The 19,247-nt window shown below is 45.2% G+C and overlaps 1 protein-coding gene across 1 annotated transcript in view; it reads right to left on the bottom strand.

Moving 5' to 3' along the window:
• LOC122817306 (serine/threonine-protein kinase SMG1-like) overlaps positions 1-19,247 on the bottom strand; it is a gene marked incomplete in the record, with an annotated part of 2,898,779 nt that overhangs the window by 770,905 nt on the left and 2,108,627 nt on the right. Inside the window, 1 exon segment of the mRNA XM_044090530.1 lies at positions 17,091-17,320. Within this exon segment, the coding sequence (XP_043946465.1) occupies positions 17,091-17,320 (230 nt within the window).

The raw sequence follows: 19,247 nt of genomic DNA, 5'->3' as shown, positions 1-19,247 counted from the left end.
GGAGGGGCAGAGCCAAAAGATACCCTGCTTCTGGAAAGTAGATCCAATTTCTAATGTCAGAAACATATCTGATGACACTGAAGTAGCTGCACAGCAAATGTTATCTAAGGAAACCCTAGACCAAAAGGTTGCCGAAGTAGCTACAGACCTGGTAGAATGCGCTCTGACATGACCTGGTGGAGATCATCCTTTAGCTCGATAGGCCAACACTAGGCATTGAGAGATCCAACAAGCAATAGTTACCTTAGAAATAGGTTTCCCTAAAAAAGGATTAGAAAAGGAAACAAAAAGTGATCAGACTTACGAAAGGATTTTATTTTATGTAAATAGAAGCGTAGGTGCCTATGAACATCAAGCAAATACAATTTATACTTTCCCTTATTCTGGAAGTTCGGTATGAAAACAGGGAGACTGATAACCTAGTTAATGTTAGACTCTGATGCCACTTTCAGAAGGAATGAAGGGTTCGTCCTTCAGGAAACTCTGTCTTTATGAAACACCATATAAGGGGGCTTGACAGACAAGGTCTGGATCTCAGACACACTCTTATCCGAAGTAAGTGCGACCAGAAAGGCCATCTTCCAAAACAGCATTGCAAGTCCACTGTAGCTGCTAGTTCAAAAAGGGGAGAAACCAAAGCTTGTAGCATTAGGGTAAGATCCCAAGGGTGTGCTGGGTCCTTGACTGGAGGCCTGAGTAAAAATGTAACTTTCAAAAAGGCTGTACAAAGCTTGGAAGAAGCCAAATTCTTTCCTATGTGAAAACTGGAGATCGCTACCAACTGTACCTTTACCGCACAAAAACTAGCATCATGATTATAAATATCCCCCAAAAAATCCCAAATGGTGGGGACTGGAGCAGTAAAGGGGTCCAGATCATGCTGAGAAACCCAAACAGAAAAATGTTTCCACTTAATGGAGTAAACCTTCCTGGTGGAACACTTGTGAGCTGCTACCAAAATATTCTCAACTGGAGAAGACAGTCAGGGAGTCCTAACTATCACTAGAACTGGAGCAGCCAAACCGTGATCTTCAGGCTAATAATCTGTGTGTGGGATCCCTGAGGGATGCGTGATCAGATCCGGAACTGGATCTAGTGTCGAAGGAGGACACACTGCATGAGACCATAGAGAAGGGAACCAAACTTGGCGAGGCCAGAGGGGGTAATGAGGATCACTAAGCTTTCTAGCCATTGAGCTTTCTGAATGAAGTTCGGAATTAAAGGGAGTGCAGGATAAGCATACAGTAGAACGGAGGTCCAAGCATGAACTAGAGCATCTCTGGGGGAGTCCCCCAGAGAGGAGTCCAGTGCAAAATAATCGGTGCACTTCGCTTTGGAAGGAGACACAAAGATTGCAGCAAGGCTACCCCACTTTAGAAAAATCTGTTTCGCTACTGAACGAGTCAGAGACCACTTGTAATGCATTAGAATAAATCTACTGAGCCTGTCCACCAGAATGTTGGACCACCCTGAAATGTGCGTTGCCACCAGAAAATGGCTAGATTAGATTCCTCACTCTCACAATCTCATGGCTTCGCGACAAAGGGGGTATAACCTGCCCCCCCTCCCCGGTCTGTTGATGTACCATACTACAGAAATATTGGTCTGGATGGTAATCGTCTGTTGGGGAAGATGGGCAAGAAGAGCTTGCAACGCCAAAGTACAGTTGTGTACACTTACCATAAATGTAGATGTTAAGAGTGTATTCACTGTTGCAGTCATCATATTTGGTTCTGCTTAAAGTAGCCCTCAGTCGGCCTGATTAACAAAGTCTTGGGTCCTGCGTCGGTTGTCCCTTCTTCCGTAACGTCAGGTTGTCAGGGGTATACAACATGCAGCAGACGCCATTACATCAGTTTTTCTTGCCCTAGATGTCAGGTGCCCCTCTAATGGGAAGCAATAAAATCTATAAATATACAAGGTTATACCTCAAACAAAAAAGCAAATACACCAAAAAGCTTTTGAGCATAGTAAAGGAGAGTAGAGGTATAGCCAAAAGAAGTAAGGGGGCTGGAGGGAGGGTAACCAGGAATGCAACAGTGAATACACTCTAACATCTACATTTATGGTAAGTGTACACAACTGTACTATGATCTTCGTGTTTCACTGTTGCAGTCATCACACTTGGATAGATTCCTGAAGCTAAGGATGGGAGGAGGAATTTAGATAGCATTAGGACCAGCTATAAGGCCCTGCAAGACTGCAGTGGCAAAGCCAGCTCTGGATTTAGAGAAAATTGGCAGATGGGAATGCTTGGTGAATGTATGTACAGAACTCCAGGTAGCAGCTTCTAGGATGTCCCTGGTAGGGACGCCTTTGAGAAAGGCTGTACAGGATGCAGCCCTGGTTGAGTGGGGTCTGATCCCCTGTGGGATAGGTTTTCCATGGTGCTTGTAGCAGAATGATAGCAGTGGCCTACGCATTTGGACATGGTTTGCTTTGAAATGGCCTTTCCCTCTGCCCCTGCAGCAAATGCCACCAACAGATGTTCAGATTTCCTTTGAAGTTTAGTCCCGTCCAAGTAGAATCTAAGTTGTCTGTGCACATCTAAGGAGTGCAGTATCCGTTCCCCTTTGTTCTGTGGATTAGGAAAGAAGATTGGCAAATGAATGGACTGATTAAGGGCCACATTGGATACCCCCCTTGGGCATGCAGGAGGAATTGGTCCTGAGGGACACCCTGCCCGCATGAAAGATGAACAAAGTCTCCACTGCCATAAGGGCCTGTAATTCAGATATCCTTCTTGCTGAAGTGATTGCTAAAAGGAAAGCTGTTTTCTAAGAAGGGAATTTTAACTCTGTAGTAGCAGCTGGCTCGAAGGGAGGAAGGGCGAGATTCTCCAATACAAAATTAAGGTCCCAGGTGGGAGTTGGAGCTCTCCTCAGTGGTTGTAAATTTTTGGCCCCTCTGAAGAACTGCTTGAGCAGTGGATGAGAGAAGAGGGGAGGTTCTCTGTTATAATGAGCTGAAATGACGGAGGCGTGAATTTTGATGGAGGATTTGCCTTGCTTGATCTTTTGTAGTACCTTGAAGAATAAAGGCAGAGGAGGAAAAGCATAAAGTGATAGTTTTTTCCAGCTGCAGGACACAACATCCACTTTCCAAGCTTGTTTGTGGGGAGTCCTTGTGCAAAATTTGTCCAATTGATAGTTCTGGGGGGAGGCAAAAGTACAGTTGTGTACCTACTATAAATGTAGATGTTCGAGTGTATTCACTGTTGCAGTCGTTACAATTGGGTTATCCTGCTGGCAGGCTACCCGCAGTCGGCCCGAGTTCCAAAGTCTAGGTCCGACGTTGGTTGCTGTCGCCTCCTCCCAGACGTCAGTGCGGCAGGGGTATAAAAGATGCAGCAGACGCCATTTTCTTCAGTTTTTCTTGCCCCAGATGTCAGGTGCCCCTAAAATGGTAGGCTAAATTATGCCAATACACATGCATATACAAAAATCAACTTTTCCTTCATCTACAAGCAAATACACCACATAGGTTGTATAGAATAGAGAAGTACAGATAAGTCCCAGCAAGGTGAAAAAAGGGATGGAGGGAGAGTAACCTGGACTGCAACAGTGAATACACTCTAACATCTACATTTATGGTAGGTACACAACTGTACTATGTTCATCGTGTTTCACTGTTGCAGTCATTACAATTGGGTTGAATACCAAAGCTAAGGTTGGGAGGCTGGTGCTAAATAGGGTTAGGAGAGGCTATCAGGCCTTGCAGAACTGCAGTGGCAAAGCCTGCCCTGGACTTACTGTAGAGAGGTAAGTGATAGTGCTTTGTAAAAGTATGTACTGAACTCCAAATTGCAGCCTCTAAGATGTCTTTGGTTGGTACTCCTCTGAGGAAGGCTGCTGAAGTGGCTGCTGCTCTGGTTGAATGCGGCCAAATGCCCTTAGGCAGAGTTTGCCATGCTGTGAATAGCAGAAATGAATGCAGTGGCCTATCCACTTTGAAATGGTCTGTTTTGAGATGGGCTTTCCTTGCGATTCTGCAGCATATGCCACTAGAAATTGTTCCGTCTTTCTGAAAGCTTTGGTACTGTCCGAGTAGAAGCGTAGCTGCCTGTGAATGTCCAAAGAATGCAGAAGTCTCTCACCCTTATTCTGTGGGTTTGGATAGAAAGTAGGCAAATTAATTGTTTGGTTAAGGGTCACACTGGACACTACCTTAGGCATAAATATAGGGTTTTGTCTTTAGAGAAACCCTGTCAGGATGGAAAATGATAAAAGGTTCCACAGCCATGAGTGCCTGCAACTCTAGAGACTCGTCTAGCAGAGGTAACTGCTAGCAGCAGAGCTGTTTTCCAGGATAAGAAATTTATATCAGCTGCAGAGGCTCTCTCAAACAGAGGCAGTGTGAGTTTTTCCAAGACATAATTGAGGTCCCATGCAGGTATTGCTGCTCTCCTTGGAGGTCTTATGTTTTTGGCCCCTCTGAGGTACTGCCTTAGTAATGGATGAGAAAAAAATAGGTGGTTCTGTATTGTAATGAGCCGAAATGGCAGAGGCTTGAATTTTAATCGATGAAAAGGAAAAGCCTTTATCCAGCATCTCAGTTAAGTATTGCAAAATCTGAGGAATATTTGGAACAGTCGTGTCAATACCTTGTGCCTGGTTCCAAGCACAGAATCTCTTCCATTTTTCTGCATAAGATTTTCTGGTGCTAGGCCTCCAAAATAACATCCATCACTGCTTTAGAGAGATGTGCGTCTTGAATGGCTACATTATTCGCCATGCTGCCAGGTTTCAGGTCCTGAGTTGGCTGTGCAGTATCATACTGTCTTGTTGGGTCAATAAGTGAGGAATTTGAGGTAATGTCCAAGCTGGGCATCGAGACAAGCTCTTTAGGATTGGGTACCAGTGCTGGCGGAGCCAGTCTGGGACAATTAGAATAATTTTTGGCTTCTCTTGTCTGACCTTGAGGAGTACCTTGGGGAGGAGAGGCAGAGGAGGAAAGGCATATACTGTTAGATTTTTCCAGCTGAAAGATAGAGCATCCACTTTCCATGCTTGCTTGTGTTAAGTCCTTGTGCAGAATCTCTGTAGTTGGTAGTTGTGAGGGGAGGCAAATAGGTCTATGTCCGGGCACCCCCAGTTCCTTGTTATCATGCTGAAGACTTGTGGATCCAATTTCCACTTGTGGGGATCCATTAGGTTTCTGCTCAGTTCGTCTGCCAGAGTATTTATCCTTCCTTGCAGGAATTGTGCTTTCAGATGTACTTGGTAAGTCAGTGCTGTGTCCCACAAGTTCATGGCTAGTCTGCAGAAGGGGTAGGAATGCGTGCCCCCCTGCTTGTTTATCTACCACATGACTGTAGTATTGTCAGTCTTTATCGGTAGTTGTCCTGGATGAAGTATATCCTTGAACGCTGTCAGGGCATTCTGAACAGCTAGCATCTCTTTTTGATTGATATGTAGATGCATTTGACTTGCGGACCATGTGCTCTGAATACATCTTCCTGCCATATGGGCCCCCCAGGCATAATCTGATGCATCTGTTGTCAATGTCTGCCTGGCTGTGGGCAAGGTGAATGGCTGTCCATGTTGAGGTGACAGGCATTTGCCCACCATCGAAACTCCTGTTGCAGGCAGGGAATGAAGGTAATTATTATTTCCAGGCTGTGGCAATGTTGAGTCCAAACACTTTTTAGATACCACTGAAGTTTCCTCATATGCAGTCTTGCATATGGAATTAGTAGTATGCAGGATGCCATGAAGCCCAAAGCCTGCAGAATTTTTCTTGCAGATAACTGGGCCTTTGTTGCCAACATTTTGAAATAAGTAGTCAGCTGTGTGTTGTCTGGCATGAGATAAGCCATCTGGGCAGTTGTATTTAAGCTTGCACCCAGGAATATTATCTCGAGAGGGTATGAGTTTTGATTTCTTTTCGTTTTACTATGTACCCTAGACCTGTTAGTAATCTTTTTACAAATGCCAGATGCTGTAGTAGGATGTCCTTGTTCTCTGTTTGAATAAGGCAGTCGTCCAAGTAAGGATATATTTGTATTCCTCTTTGTCTGCAAAATGCAATTACTGGTGCCAGGCATTTTGTGATGACCCTGGGCACAGTAGATAAGCCAAAGGGCAGTGCAGAGAATTGGTAGTGCATTGAACCAGCTATAAATCTGAGGTATCTTCTGCATGACTGACTGATTGGGACATGCAGGTATGCCTCTTAAGTCTAAAGTCACAAGCCAAGCTTTCTCGCCCAGCAAGGGCAGCTGCTGCTGCAGAGTTAACATTTTGAATTTTGGAATATCCAGGTATGTGTTTAGGATAGACAGGTCCAGTATTGGTCTCCAGGTTTTGTCCTTTCTGGGTACCAAGAATAGCCTTGAGTAAAATCCTTGACCCTGCTCTTGCTGTGGCACTTGCTGAATGGCTCTCATGTCCATGAGAGATGAAACTTGTTTTTGTGCCTCTGCCCACTGATTGCGTGGCAGGTCTGGCATACCGTTTGGTCTTGGCAGGGAGTGAAAGTGGAACCTGTAGCCTTGAGATACGATATTTAAGACCCATTTGTCCTGGGTGATCATGTGCCAATTTTGTGAAAAAAGTGCTAGTTTCCCCCCCAAAGGAGCTGCCAGAAGATAAGTGCTTGGTGCTGGGCAGGGGGAAATCATTGAGACTGTTTCCTGTATGGCTGTGATTTTTCCTCTCCACTTTTGGAGGTAGAAGCACCCCATTGTTTAGGCCTGTATGAGCCTTGGGGCTGTGATCTGCCTCTGGGGCGTCTGTATCTGCCTCTTTGTGGCCTGTCTGACACTGGAAAGGACCAATTCTTTGTAGGCCAGTTCCTACTAAATCTGGGAGGCTGTACCTGTAAGGAATCCTTCACGGTTTGCATAGATTTAGCTTTGTCCGCCATTTTCTTCAACACCTCTTCTGCTTTAACACCAAACAAGGTATCATGTTGCAAGGGAGCATCTAATAGTTTTGCTTTAACATGATCGGGCAGATTCTGTTCTTTTAACCAAGCATGCCTCCTAATGACAGAACCTGTAACTGCGGCCCTGCAGGAGGCCTCTAGAGAATAAAAACCACATTGCAAAGTATGCTTTCCCATTTGTTCAGCTGCATACAATAAATCCTGCATTTCTTTGTTTTCTGCACATACTGAATTTGCCATCATTTTTTGTTTAAACAGTGATATAAGATATTGCTAATATTTAACTACATGAAACTGACAATTTAATGCTCTTACAGCCAAGGTAGCAGAAGTATAAATCTTTTTCCCCCATCTGTCCAGGGCCCTTGAATCCCTATCAGAGGGGATAGTGGGGTTTTGCAGTGGAAGCCTTGACCCCCCCTTGGGACCCTGAGAAATAGTTTCTGGGTCAGCAGCAGGGTTTTTGTAAAGAAATTTATGTGAATCAGGAACCCTGTAGTATCTATCTAGCTTAACAGGAGCTGGTGGTAGAGTCAGGAGACAGACCGGACTCTGAAAATACATCTACAATGTCTAAAACAGGAGGAATAGCAAGAGGCCTGTGTTGAGGTAATAAAAAAGTCTCTGAGCATTTTCTTGGATTCTGAGTAATCTTGGCTCTCCCAGTGGAAATGCTCCCTCATAGTATGCAGGGTCTCCCCAAAAGAATAATCCTCAGGAGGAGAGGCTGAACGGATAGATTCTTCCGCATCAGAATCCACATAGGGAGAAAGGGAATATTCCTGTTCAGAAGAGGAATCAGAGGAAATGGAAACCTGATCTGAAGATTCATATTCTATCTCTTGCCTAGACCTCTTATCAGGAGGGGGATGGGAACCCCTGATCAAAGTAATTAGCTCTTCAGCCATTTTAAGCATCTGTTTTTTAGGCATGGAGGCCTGTCCAGGAGAATGCTGTAATTGTTTCTTTGTCTTTAAAGCTGCTTTGGTCTTTGCCTTTGAAGCTGAAGTTGGTTTTACATACAACTGTATAGGTCTGAAAACACCCTCAGAAGCCGATGCCTGCTCAGCGGCTCCAGACCTATCTGAGGGAATAGTTTCCGAGTGTCCAATACCTTGAGTTTCCAGTGGCCTAGTCGGCTCCACATGGGAGTCAGAAGCGGCCTGTGGCTCTGAGGTAGCAGGCGTCAGGGGCTGCGAAAGCACCTCACTGAGAACCAGCGACAGGCCTAACACACAAGCCTCGTCGGTTTTGGACCTCGGATGTCTGTCCTTTTCATTTTCTTTGCGCTTTTTATAAACTCCTGTAGTCGGCTGTTCCAACGGCATTATATAATTGAATCTTCTGCCAAAGTAATGAAATGCAAAATAGTACCGAAGCTTAATAATGCATTGATTAAATCTAGCACAAAACCGACAACTAGCAATGTCGTAGTCAGGGCCTAGGCAAGGAATACAGTAAGAATGAAAATCCTTATGAGGTATTTGCTTCCCACAAGAAATACAATTATTAACTTTTTCTGACATCGGTCTGGAGCAAGAAAAAAGTTTCCCCAATGGGGTACTTAGCTTTAATGAAGACTTCGGATCTGAAATTCGAATTTGAAAATCTCAGGAGTCGGCCGACCAGCACTTGCGAACTGCTTTTGCTTCGGGCACTGCGCGGCAAGAAAGACTGAAGAAAATGGCGTCGGCTGAATCTTTTATACCCCTGGCACACTGAAGTCAGGGAGGAGGCGACAGGATCCGACGCCAGACCTAGACTTTGGAACTCGGGCCGACTGCGGATAGCCTGCCAGCAGAATAACCCAATTGTAATGACTGCAACAGTGAAACACGAACATCAGGTCTATAACTGGTCTCCCCCATTTGCTTGTCAACACGTTGAAAATCCTTGGTTCCAGTTTCCACTCGTGTGGGTCCATGAGGTTTATGCTTAGTTCGTCTGCCAGTGTATTTAGTTTTCCTGGCAGGAATTGAGCTTGTAGATGCACTTGGCAGCTCAGGGCTGTGTTCCACAATGCCATGGCTAGTCTGCAGAGGGGGTAAGAATGTGTACCCCCCTGCTTGTTTATGTACCACATAACAGTGGTGTTGTCTGTCTTTACCATTAATTGTCCTGGAAGAATGTGGTCCTTGAAGGCTGTCAGAGCATTCTGTACAGCTAACATTTCTTTTTGATTGATATGCAGGTGCATTTGACTTGGGTTCCATTTGCCCTGAATGCACTTCCCCGCCAGGTGAGCCCCCCATGCATAGTCTGATGCTTCTGTTGTTAGGGTTTGGGCGGCAGGGGGTAGTGTGAAAGGTAGTCCCTTGTTTCGGTGGCAGGCCTCTGCCCACCAAAGGAACTCTAAACGTAGGCAAGGTATGATAGGAATCAATGTTTCTAGATCCTGAGAATGTTGACACCATAGGCTTTTTAGATACCATTGTAGTTTCCTCAAATGCAGTCTTGCATATGGAATTAGAAGAATGCAGGAGGCCATGAACCCAAAAGGCTTGTAGTATTTGCCTTGCAGACACAGCAGGGTTTTTGTGGCCACTTGCTTAAAGTAGGTTGTCAAACGAATTTGTTTCTCCGGTGTGAGGAAAGCCATCTGGGAAGTTGTATTCAAGCTTGCTCCCAGGAATATAATTTGTTGACAGGGTACCAGGTGTGATTTCTTTTCGTTTATGGTGTACCCCAGACAAGTTAGTACCTTTTGCACAAAGGTCAGATAATTCAAAAGCATGTCCTGGCTTTCTGCCTGAATTAGACAATTGTCCAGATATGGGTATATTTGAATATTTCTTTGCCTGCAAAATGCAATGACTGGAGCTAGGCACTTTGTGAATACCCTGGGCGCAGTAGATAAGCCAAAGGGCAGTGCAGAGAACTGATAGTGCATGAAGCCTGCTTTGAAGTGTAGGTATCTTCTACAAGATTTCCCTGATTGGGATGTGCAGGTATGCTTCCTTTAAATCTAGTGTTGCCAACCAGGCGTCTTTGCCTAGCATGGGGAGCAACTGGTTAAGTCAGCATTTTGAATTTTGGAATCGGCAAAAGGGTGTTTAGAATACACAGGTCCAGGATAGGATGCCATGAATTGTCTTTTCTGGGTACCAGGAAAAGTCTCGAGTAGAAAACTTGTCCCTTTTCCTCTTCTGGTACCAACTGAATAGCCCCCATGCTTAAGAAAGAAAATACTTTTAGGCCTCTGCCCATTGATTTGGGGGAAGATCTGGCCACCCGATTGGTGTTGGCAATGTGTGGAACTGAAATCTGTATCCCTGGGAGACCATATTTAAAACCCATTTGCCCTGGGTAATGAGTTCCCAGTTTTTGGCATGAAGAGCAATCTTTCCCCCCAAAGGGGCAGTCAGCTGACAAGTGCTTGGAAGTTTTAAAAAGAAGTCATTGAGATAGTTTACCATAGGGGGGAGTTTTATTACTCCCAGATTTGGAAGTGGAGCCCCACCCCCACTGCTTAGTCCTGTGCATACCCAGGGACTGAAGCCTGGGAGCTCTGCTGGATCTGGGTTTGGACTGAGAAGATCTGGAAGAGGCAGGAAAGCAATAATTCTTGGAAGGCCAATGCCTACTAAACCTTGGAGGTTGTACTTGTAAAAAATCTTTTAACAGTTTCCATAGATTTTGCTTTTTCCTCCATCTTTTTAAGAACTTCTTCTGCCTTGTTGCCAAACAGGCGGTCGTGGTTTAAGGGAGCATCCAGTAATTTTGCTTTAACATGATCTGGCAAGGATTGCACCTTAAGTCAAGCATGCCTTCTAAGTGCAGACCCAGTTACAGCAGCCCTGCAAGATGCACCTAGTGAATCAAAACCAGATTGCAAAGTATGTTTTCCAACCTGTTCAGCTGAATGCAGCAAATCTTGTAAATCCTTATTTTCAGCACAATCAGGAATCAACATAATTTTCTGTTTAAGCAATCCAATAATATGCTGCTGATACTCTAACATATAAAAGTGGCAGTTTAATGCTCTAATGGCCAAAGCTGCAGAAATGTATACCTTCTTACCCCATCTATCCAGCGCCCTGGAGTCTCTATCGGAGGGGGTAGGATTTTTGGCAATAGTAGCTTTAATGCCCTTGGGTCCCTGTGAAATGGTCTCAGGATCTGCAGTAGGATTTTTAAAAAGGAACTTGTGAGAGTCAGGGACCCTGTAATATCTATCAGGTTTTCTGGGGGCAGGAGGTAAAGAGTCAAGGCCAAGCTAAATTCCGAAAAGGCATCACCAACCATGTCTAGTACAAGTGGTATGGCTAAAGGCCTGTGCTGGGGCAGGAGTAAGAAATCCCTAAGCCTCTTTTTAGAATCAGAGAAATCCTGACTTTCCCAACGAAAATGCTCCCTGAGAGCATGCAAGGTTTCACCAAAAGAGAAATCCTCTGGGGGAGAAGCAGAGGGAATAGAGTCCTCAGCATCAGAATCCTCAAAGGTAGATAAGGGTAAATCCTGGACAGAGGAAACTGAAAATTCAGAATCCTGGAGAGAAGTATCATAAGCAAACTCAGTCCTAGGTCTCTTTAGAGGGGGAAGGCTGGCTTCCCCTGATTAAAGTAATAAGGTCTTCAGCCATTCTTATTTGTTTTTTAGGCATAGAGGCCTGATCATGCGGTCTAGGCGTCAGTTTTCTAGGCATGGTTCGAGTTCAAAGTCTTGAAGAAGAAGATGGCGTCAGTTTAATACGGACGTCAGTAGGCCTGAATACACCCTCAGAAGCCAGTGCCTGCACAGTGGCTCCAGACCCATCCAAGGTACAGACATCCACAGGTTCCACAGTTGAAGCATCTCACGGCATACCAGACTCCGAAATGGTTTCAGTAGAGGCCTGCGAATCTGAAGTAGCGGTTATCAGGGGCTGCAAAAGCGCCTCACTGAGTACCGGCAAACTGGCTACTGGCTTAGGAGAAGCATCGTCGGCAGCTTTGGACCTAGGTGGCTTGTCTCTGTCTTTATCTTTGCATTTTTTCGGAATGTCGGTAGTCGGATGGCTTACCGAAGACATATCAGGATAATTGAACTGAGCATCAAAATATTTGGAAGCGAAAATATACAGATGGCTGATAGTTCGTTGTTTAAATAAGTTACAAAACCGACAGCAAGATACGTCGTGGTCAGGGTCTAGGCAAGGAATACAGTACAAATGAAAATATTTATGAGGTATTTGCTTTCCACAAGTAATGCAATTATTTACTTATACTGACATCAGTTAAGAGCAAGAAAAAGTTTCCCCAACGGGGTACTTAGCTTTTAGTTGAAGACTTCGGTTCTGAAACTCGAAACCGAAAATTTCAGGAGTCGGCCAACCGGCACTTGCGAACTGCTTCGGGCACTGCACGGCAAGAAAGACTGATGTAATGTCATTGGCTGCATGTTTCATACCCCTGACGACCGGACATCACGGAAGAAGGGACAGCAACCGACGCAGGACCCAAGACTTTGTTAATCAGGCCGACTGAGGTCTACTGCAAGCAGATAACCCAAATGTGATGACTGCAACAGTGAAACACTAAGAACATCAGCATCACCCTCATCTCCAGGACACTGACATGCAGATGGGTCTTCCAGGGAAGACCACGTAGCTTGAACTGTCCTTCCATGCAATGCCCCCCACCTGAGCAGGGAAGCGCCTGTGGTCACAGTGATCACCAGGGCGGGGAGGACGAATGGATGACCCAGACGATCCGGAGACTGAAGCCACCAGAGAAGCAACTCCTTGCAAGCCTGAGATAATCGAACCGGATGAGATAAGGGCAGGTCTAGCAATGACCATTGAACCACCAGAGTCCATTGGAGGACAGTCACATGAAGAGCTGCAGGGATCAGGGTGATTGTGACTGCCATGGACCCCATTGCCCAAAGAACGGACCCCACAGAGGGATACTGGGTCTGAACAATGTAGGAAACATGATGTCAGAGGGACTGAAGTTTGTCTGGAATTAGAAACACCTTGCTTTGAGTGGTATCTAATCAATCCCCAAAAAAGTCGAGAACTTGTACTGGATCCAATTGGGACTTAATGAGATTTATGGTTATGCCTAGCTGGTGGGCGGTCTTGAGAAGATGATCCCTGGCTTGACAGAGTCGATGCCTGGAGGGAGGGGAAGGGAGCCAATCGTACAGATAGGAAAAGACTTGGAACTCCTGCAGCCGCAGGTGAGCAGCTATCACTTTGGTGAACACCCTGGGGGCAGTGGGGAGACCAAAGGGGAGCGCGCTGAACTGATGATTGGCTCCCAGCTGGAAGAAGAGGAACCTTAGACTGCCTGCCGTCTTGATGTGATAGTATGTGCCTTGGAGGTCCACAGAGCACATCCAGTCATTTACCTGCAGAAAGGGCATAATGGATTGGAGAGTGATCTGGAATTTTGTCTTGGCAACTCAAAGGTTTAGGGTTGAAAGTTCCCAGTTTTCTTTGGCACCAAAAAGACCCTGGAATAGATGCCTGATCTGGATTGGTCTGGGAGGACGGGCTGGAAGACTCACTTTTCGAGCAGCTTGGAAATTTCCAGTGCTGCCTCCTCCTGTTGCATTGGTGGTACATCCGTGAGGTGTTTGGGAGGGACTGGGGGTTGAAGGAAGGGGACTGAGTATCCTCTGGATATAATTTGCAACACCCAGTGATTGTCTGTGATAGACTTCCAGGCTATTGGGTGCAGAGAAAGAGATCCTCTGACCACCTACTGGGGGAACCCTAAGGCCAGTGTTGCCTGTCCGATGTGGCACTAAAAGTTTTGTCAGGGCACTTAGGAATAGGCTCCACTGTGTCCGGTTCCTTCCATCCCAGAGATGAAAACAAGTCCACGAGAGGATCAGCGGGAGGGGCCACCCAGGAGGTAGAGGGTCCTGTGTCAAACTCCTCCAGGAATAAAGACTTGTCCAGTTTGGATTTTTGGACAGACCACTCCCCACGCTGGTGCAGGATTTCCATGATGTCTCCAAAGGAGACATCATCTGGGGATCGGGGACACACTCCTATTCCTCCAAGTCTGGGTCTTCTGTGAGGGACTCTGGTGGGGAGTCCAACTGCTTCCTTTTGCATGTATATTTCAGAGGGAGCTCCTCGGGGGGGGGGGGGTGTTCTCTGGGGAGGACTCTGAAACCTCAGGCCAGTTGCGGGGGGCTAACTCTCTGGGGCAGAGTGGCTGTTCTCTTTCTGGTCCGGCAGATTCCGGATCAGAAAGAGGGAGCCAGGGCGGACTCTGAGGAAGATAACATCAAGGGTCTTGAGGGAGATGATAAAACCCTCTCCACCACATCAAAAGCAGAGGGTGAATGAATCCCCGAAGCTGAGGGGAGTAACATCAGATCAGTCACCCTCTGATTCGGCGGGGGAGCAATTTCTTAGCCTCCAGGCGCTGACAGCCCAGGTGGAAGGCCAGACTCCAAAAACCTAGAAGCTGACACCATCCCCTAGGATCCGGCGCAGAGACTACAGCTCCAAGAGTCGGATGGCTCAAAACAGGGGGTCGAGCCACAAAGGGCAATGGTTGGCGCTGAGGTACATGGAACCACCGGCACCAACCCCTCAACTCCAGGAACGCTCATACCCGAAGACTCTGAAGCCAGGGGTCGGATCGGAGAAGGAGAATGGGAAGAAAGGCAGACTGCATTCTCCCAGCCCTGGAGAAGGAGGGATCCAGCAAGACTCCCATCTAGATCTGGGTTCAGATGAACTTCCGCATCATCCTGTCCACCTCAGCTTTAGAAAGACTACGGGTGGACCGGATGGAGGAAGCCACAGATATGGGCCTGGAGTGGCGCCGGGAAAGGCCAAGAATGGGGATTGGGCCAGAGAGACCTCTGTCAAGAAATGAGGCGACCAAAGCCGAGGGAAATCTGGGCTGGTATTTGGATGGGATTTGGCCGGGGGGCTTGGCCGAAGAAGCGTGGTCGGGAAACAGCTTTCTAGGCCTATACTGATCTTTATTGGTGGTGTTTGTCCCCCGTCCCTCTTGGCGGGAGGTTGAGTCCCAAAGGCCAGGGCGAAGGAAGATGAAGCAGAGGCCTCAGAAGGCGGTGGAAGGAGACCTTTCAGAATAAGTTTGCTCCTCCTGTGGATCAATGCGCAGGGGTTGAAGCCCACACAGATCGAACAGGTGGTGTCCATGTGAGGAACACCCAGACATGCAACACACAGAGTGTAGCCATCAGAAAGGGGTAGCTTATAGCCACACTCAGTGCATTTCCTAAAGCCCAGCTTAGGGGTTTCTGCCATGGCAGTAGGAAAGGAGCTCAATCACACACACATTCACGGGAAAGTGAGAACAAGGTTTTTTTTTTTTTTTTTTTTTTTTAAAGAGAACCGATGCCCGAGTGCAAAAAGGACACGGGTAGGGTAAAGATTAGAGAAGAGAGATAAAAAGGAGAAGAAAAGGAGAAGAAAGAAGCCAAAAAAACTTGCAGTCACTACTAGTAAACTTAGAGCTTATGGATCTCGCTGCTAACTGAACGCGAGGCAAACGAGATCTGGGGGAAGGAGGGAGACAGGGGTATTATGGGTAGGGGAAAAGCTTAGATCCAATGCTGGAAAATGTGGCAGAGTGGGATTCTTACCAAATCCATATTCCCACAGGTTGAAGATCAAATGAAAGCAACAAATTCAGATTTAACTTTTTAACTATCAAAAACAATGGTGCTCTCCAGTTTAAAAGTACAATAAAGTTGCATGGCAGTCAATAAAATCACACATTCCTAGCTTGGAATATTCTTTCCTAACATGTGGAAGGTTTCTTTCCCTAAAGGGAACTTTTATGCCCAGCAATGAAAGAGCAGAAGTTGACTGTTAAACCTCAAAATCCTGCAGAGGAGCACTAAGTGGCAGGAAAGCTCTTAAGGCCTTGGTGCCCAAACCTGTCTTTCAGTCAGCTCATCCTGAGTTTAGATGCATGGAAGATGCCCTGAAGCTTTGGAAGATGGCCGTCTGTTGCATCTTATGCAGTATTTAACCAATATAGCTTAAGCTACTGCAGCAGTGATCAATATGATGAACAAAGTAATGCCAATCTCGCTTTCTCAGAGATGCACTAATCTTGTACCACAAACACACTTACTTGTTACTGGACTGCTCCTCACTCTCACTGCATTGTGAAGTGAGATATGAAGCACATACAAATGTTTACTCCAAGCAACTGTAACAAACATGAACGAACACAGAAAGTGACTGTAAAGCTGCATGTAAGCATGTACATATACATATCTATGTACACACGTAAATAGGCAAAAACATCTGATGCAAGAAGATTATTCTTTCAAACTACACTTCCTTTCCTCCAAATGAAAAAAAACTGAAAAAAGTTTAAAATGAAGACGGATGGTAAAGACAGCCAGTGGCATTGCTTTACCCTTAAAATTGCATTAAAGCTACAGCCTCCTTCTGATAAAGCTGCCCTTATCAAAATGTCAATACCACACTTAACATTAAAAGCTTCAAAAACATGTCCCCTCCCAAAAAATACTAAAAGCACACAATTATTCGATGTATGTTTTTAAGCACAGGGCATTTTAGTATTAGTAATCTACAGTAAAAACTTTTGGGAGCAAGCTAAAGTTATAAAATGCATCAATAAATAGCTTCTTTAAAATGGGACCGCTCACAGCAGTTTGTCAATAAAAAAGATCCACAAAAAAACAGCATCACCCGAGACGGTGAACAAAGGAAATGCCTGACAGATGAAGAAAGCTTTGTCACACATCTGTGGTGGGACCTGAATCATAAAATTATAACATTCAGGATGCTGTCTACTCATAACATGGGTTTAAGGAGAGTTTGAATACTTCCAAACCTGGCTGCGGAAGGAGAGCAATATTGGGCAACACTTAAGTAAGCTGCTTCTACAAACACCAACAGACACCTCTAACAAAGCGGATCTTCAAATGCAGCAAGCATTACACAGGCTCTAAAAAAAAATTTAAATTCCTGCAGCACTGTTGACTGATGGGAGACAACTGAATAATGTGCTATATGATGCATACTATAGCCATGGTCAAATGCTTTTATTCTTGAAACTGCCAAAGAAACTGGACAAAAACAGAAATGTACACGAAGAATCAAATATTAACACCATCTCACTTTTCCACAGGGCTGGAAATAAATCAGGCCACCCAACAAGGTATGTAGATACACAGTTTATAATTACCTTCATTAATGAACAAGCCTTAAAATCCTACACAGCACATTAACAAATTAAGCTTACCTTCTGAGCTTGTATGGAAGCTTCTCTCTGCTGCCACCGTTTGTAAAGCCCAAATAATGGAGTAGCTCCATCTACCCACTGGATTAATCCAGATCGGGTTCCTAACGGTGTCACTGAATAATGTCTAGCATGAAAATGGGGGTATTCATGATGGTTAATTGTGGAGAACATTGTATTTACTATGGACAGGAACTGCATGATTCTTTCATCAAGGTGTAAATCTTCTAAACCTATACAAGACAAAGAAAAGCAAAACTAAATGTTATAAAGCCCAGAAACGACAGTATCTTCTGCTTGTAACAAGAGCTCATTAAAACATGCAATTTAACAAACATTTTTTCACAGAAGTCTAAACTCCAGATAGAAGAAAAAAAAATGAGATGATCTTTCTTTAGGTCCAGGTCAATTACTGAAAAGCAATATACTGAAAATAATACTGAATGCTCAAAGCTGAAATGTTAAAATATTGAAATAAAAATACCTATGCCTCTACACATGTAGAGAACTTGACACTTTGTAGGACCCAAGATGGTGCTAGTTCATAGGTCCATATATGGTTACTAAGCTAATGGCTCTAGGGCCTTAACAAGCCTAGCTATGTAATACCAGTGTTCCCTAACTGACCATTGTTAGATAGTTTGATTTGCAGAGCAAATCTATAATCGGCACCGGCTCCCCCTGTCCATGAGGGACATAGGTGTCACCCCATGGGTGAATTTATGGTCTCTCATCCAGATGTCCAGGTTGCACTTAAATAGGGACATTGAGGAACTCTGCTTAACATGAACTGGGAGTTTAATCCAGAGTAGTGGCAGTGTGGTAAACGCATCTGTCTCTCCAGCATGTTTTAAGTCACAGGCTATGTTGACATTTCTGGAGCGAGAGACTCTTATCCCATCTGATCTGTGGAAGTGCAGCATTTCCACTAGGGCAGGGTTAGAGACTGCTCTGTAGGCCAGGCACAGGTCGTCTCTCAGCAGCCTGTAGGACACAATATAGCGACAGGGCTTTCAGTCTTTCCATGTAGGTCATGTTTTGGAGTCCCTGAATTCTCTTGGTCAGTGCCCTCTGTAGTCTCTCCAGCTGCTGCAGGTGTCTGGTGAGGTACATGCAAAAGGGAGCATTGTACTCTATTAGTGGTCTGATGAAGGTGGATTACAGAGAAGTTATAACATCCTTGGTCTTGGATGCAATGTCCTTACTTATGTGAGGGGCAACATAAAAGGCTTTCCTTACCATTGTGGACACATGTTCTAAGTCACGCACCACTGGGTTGAAGCTTAATGGAGGTGCTGCCTATATTGCAATTTGCAGGAGCTACCTCGTTGCCAAAAGGGACGATGATGTACTTATTTGCATTTAGTTTTAGACCATGACTTCGGCAACAATCATTTGTCTGTGGTCACCCCTCCTGTAATATGCCAATATATTTAGGGGACTCTGACTACTTCCAGTTTGCAGTCATCTGCGAACCTGGTAAGCCACAATCTGTCTACTTTAACCAGGACTTCAAGAAACAGATTCCAAACAGTAGAAGCCCCAGCACAAAACCTTGGGGTACCCCACTGATAACTGTTCTACTGGTGGAGGTGGAATGCCCAACTTTGATAGTAAGGGCTCTGACAGTGAGCCAATTGGTTACCCATCCAGTGACATATAGGTAAATGCCCAGCTGGGAGAGCTTCTCAATGATAACTGAGTAGGGGATTGTGTTAAAAGCCAGACTAAGTCGAGATAGGCAGTATGTACTGCTTTGCCTTTGTCCAGGGCTTTGGTGACATTCTCAAATAAGTCCATCAGGTTTAGTAAGCATGACTTACTCTTAATGAAGCCAAACTGGGTCGGGTTGAGAGTTTGAAGGTTGACTATGTCCTTGTTGATAAGGTCCATGATTCTTTCCATGGCCTTGCAGATCAGGCTGGTTAGGCTTATAGGTCTACAGTTCCCAGGGTTAGTTGCTAGACCACCTGTGTGTAAGGGGATAACAGTTGCTGTTCTCCACTCTGCTGGACAAAGCCAGGGGTCTAATATTACGTGATCGAATGATTAGGTGATCAAACACCTAAACATTGGTCATGTAATATCGAACTGCAAAATAGTGAATACAGCCGGGAAATGTTACAGTCTGACACAAAAAAATAAAAAATAAAATAACTT

Source organism: Protopterus annectens, chromosome 12.part0 (genome assembly GCF_019279795.1).
Source record: "Protopterus annectens isolate FY-2018-M chromosome 12.part0, PAN1.0, whole genome shotgun sequence".
In the NCBI taxonomy this organism is placed as follows: Eukaryota; Metazoa; Chordata; order Ceratodontiformes; family Protopteridae; genus Protopterus; species Protopterus annectens.
This window is presented reverse-complemented; position numbering and strand designations above follow the sequence as displayed.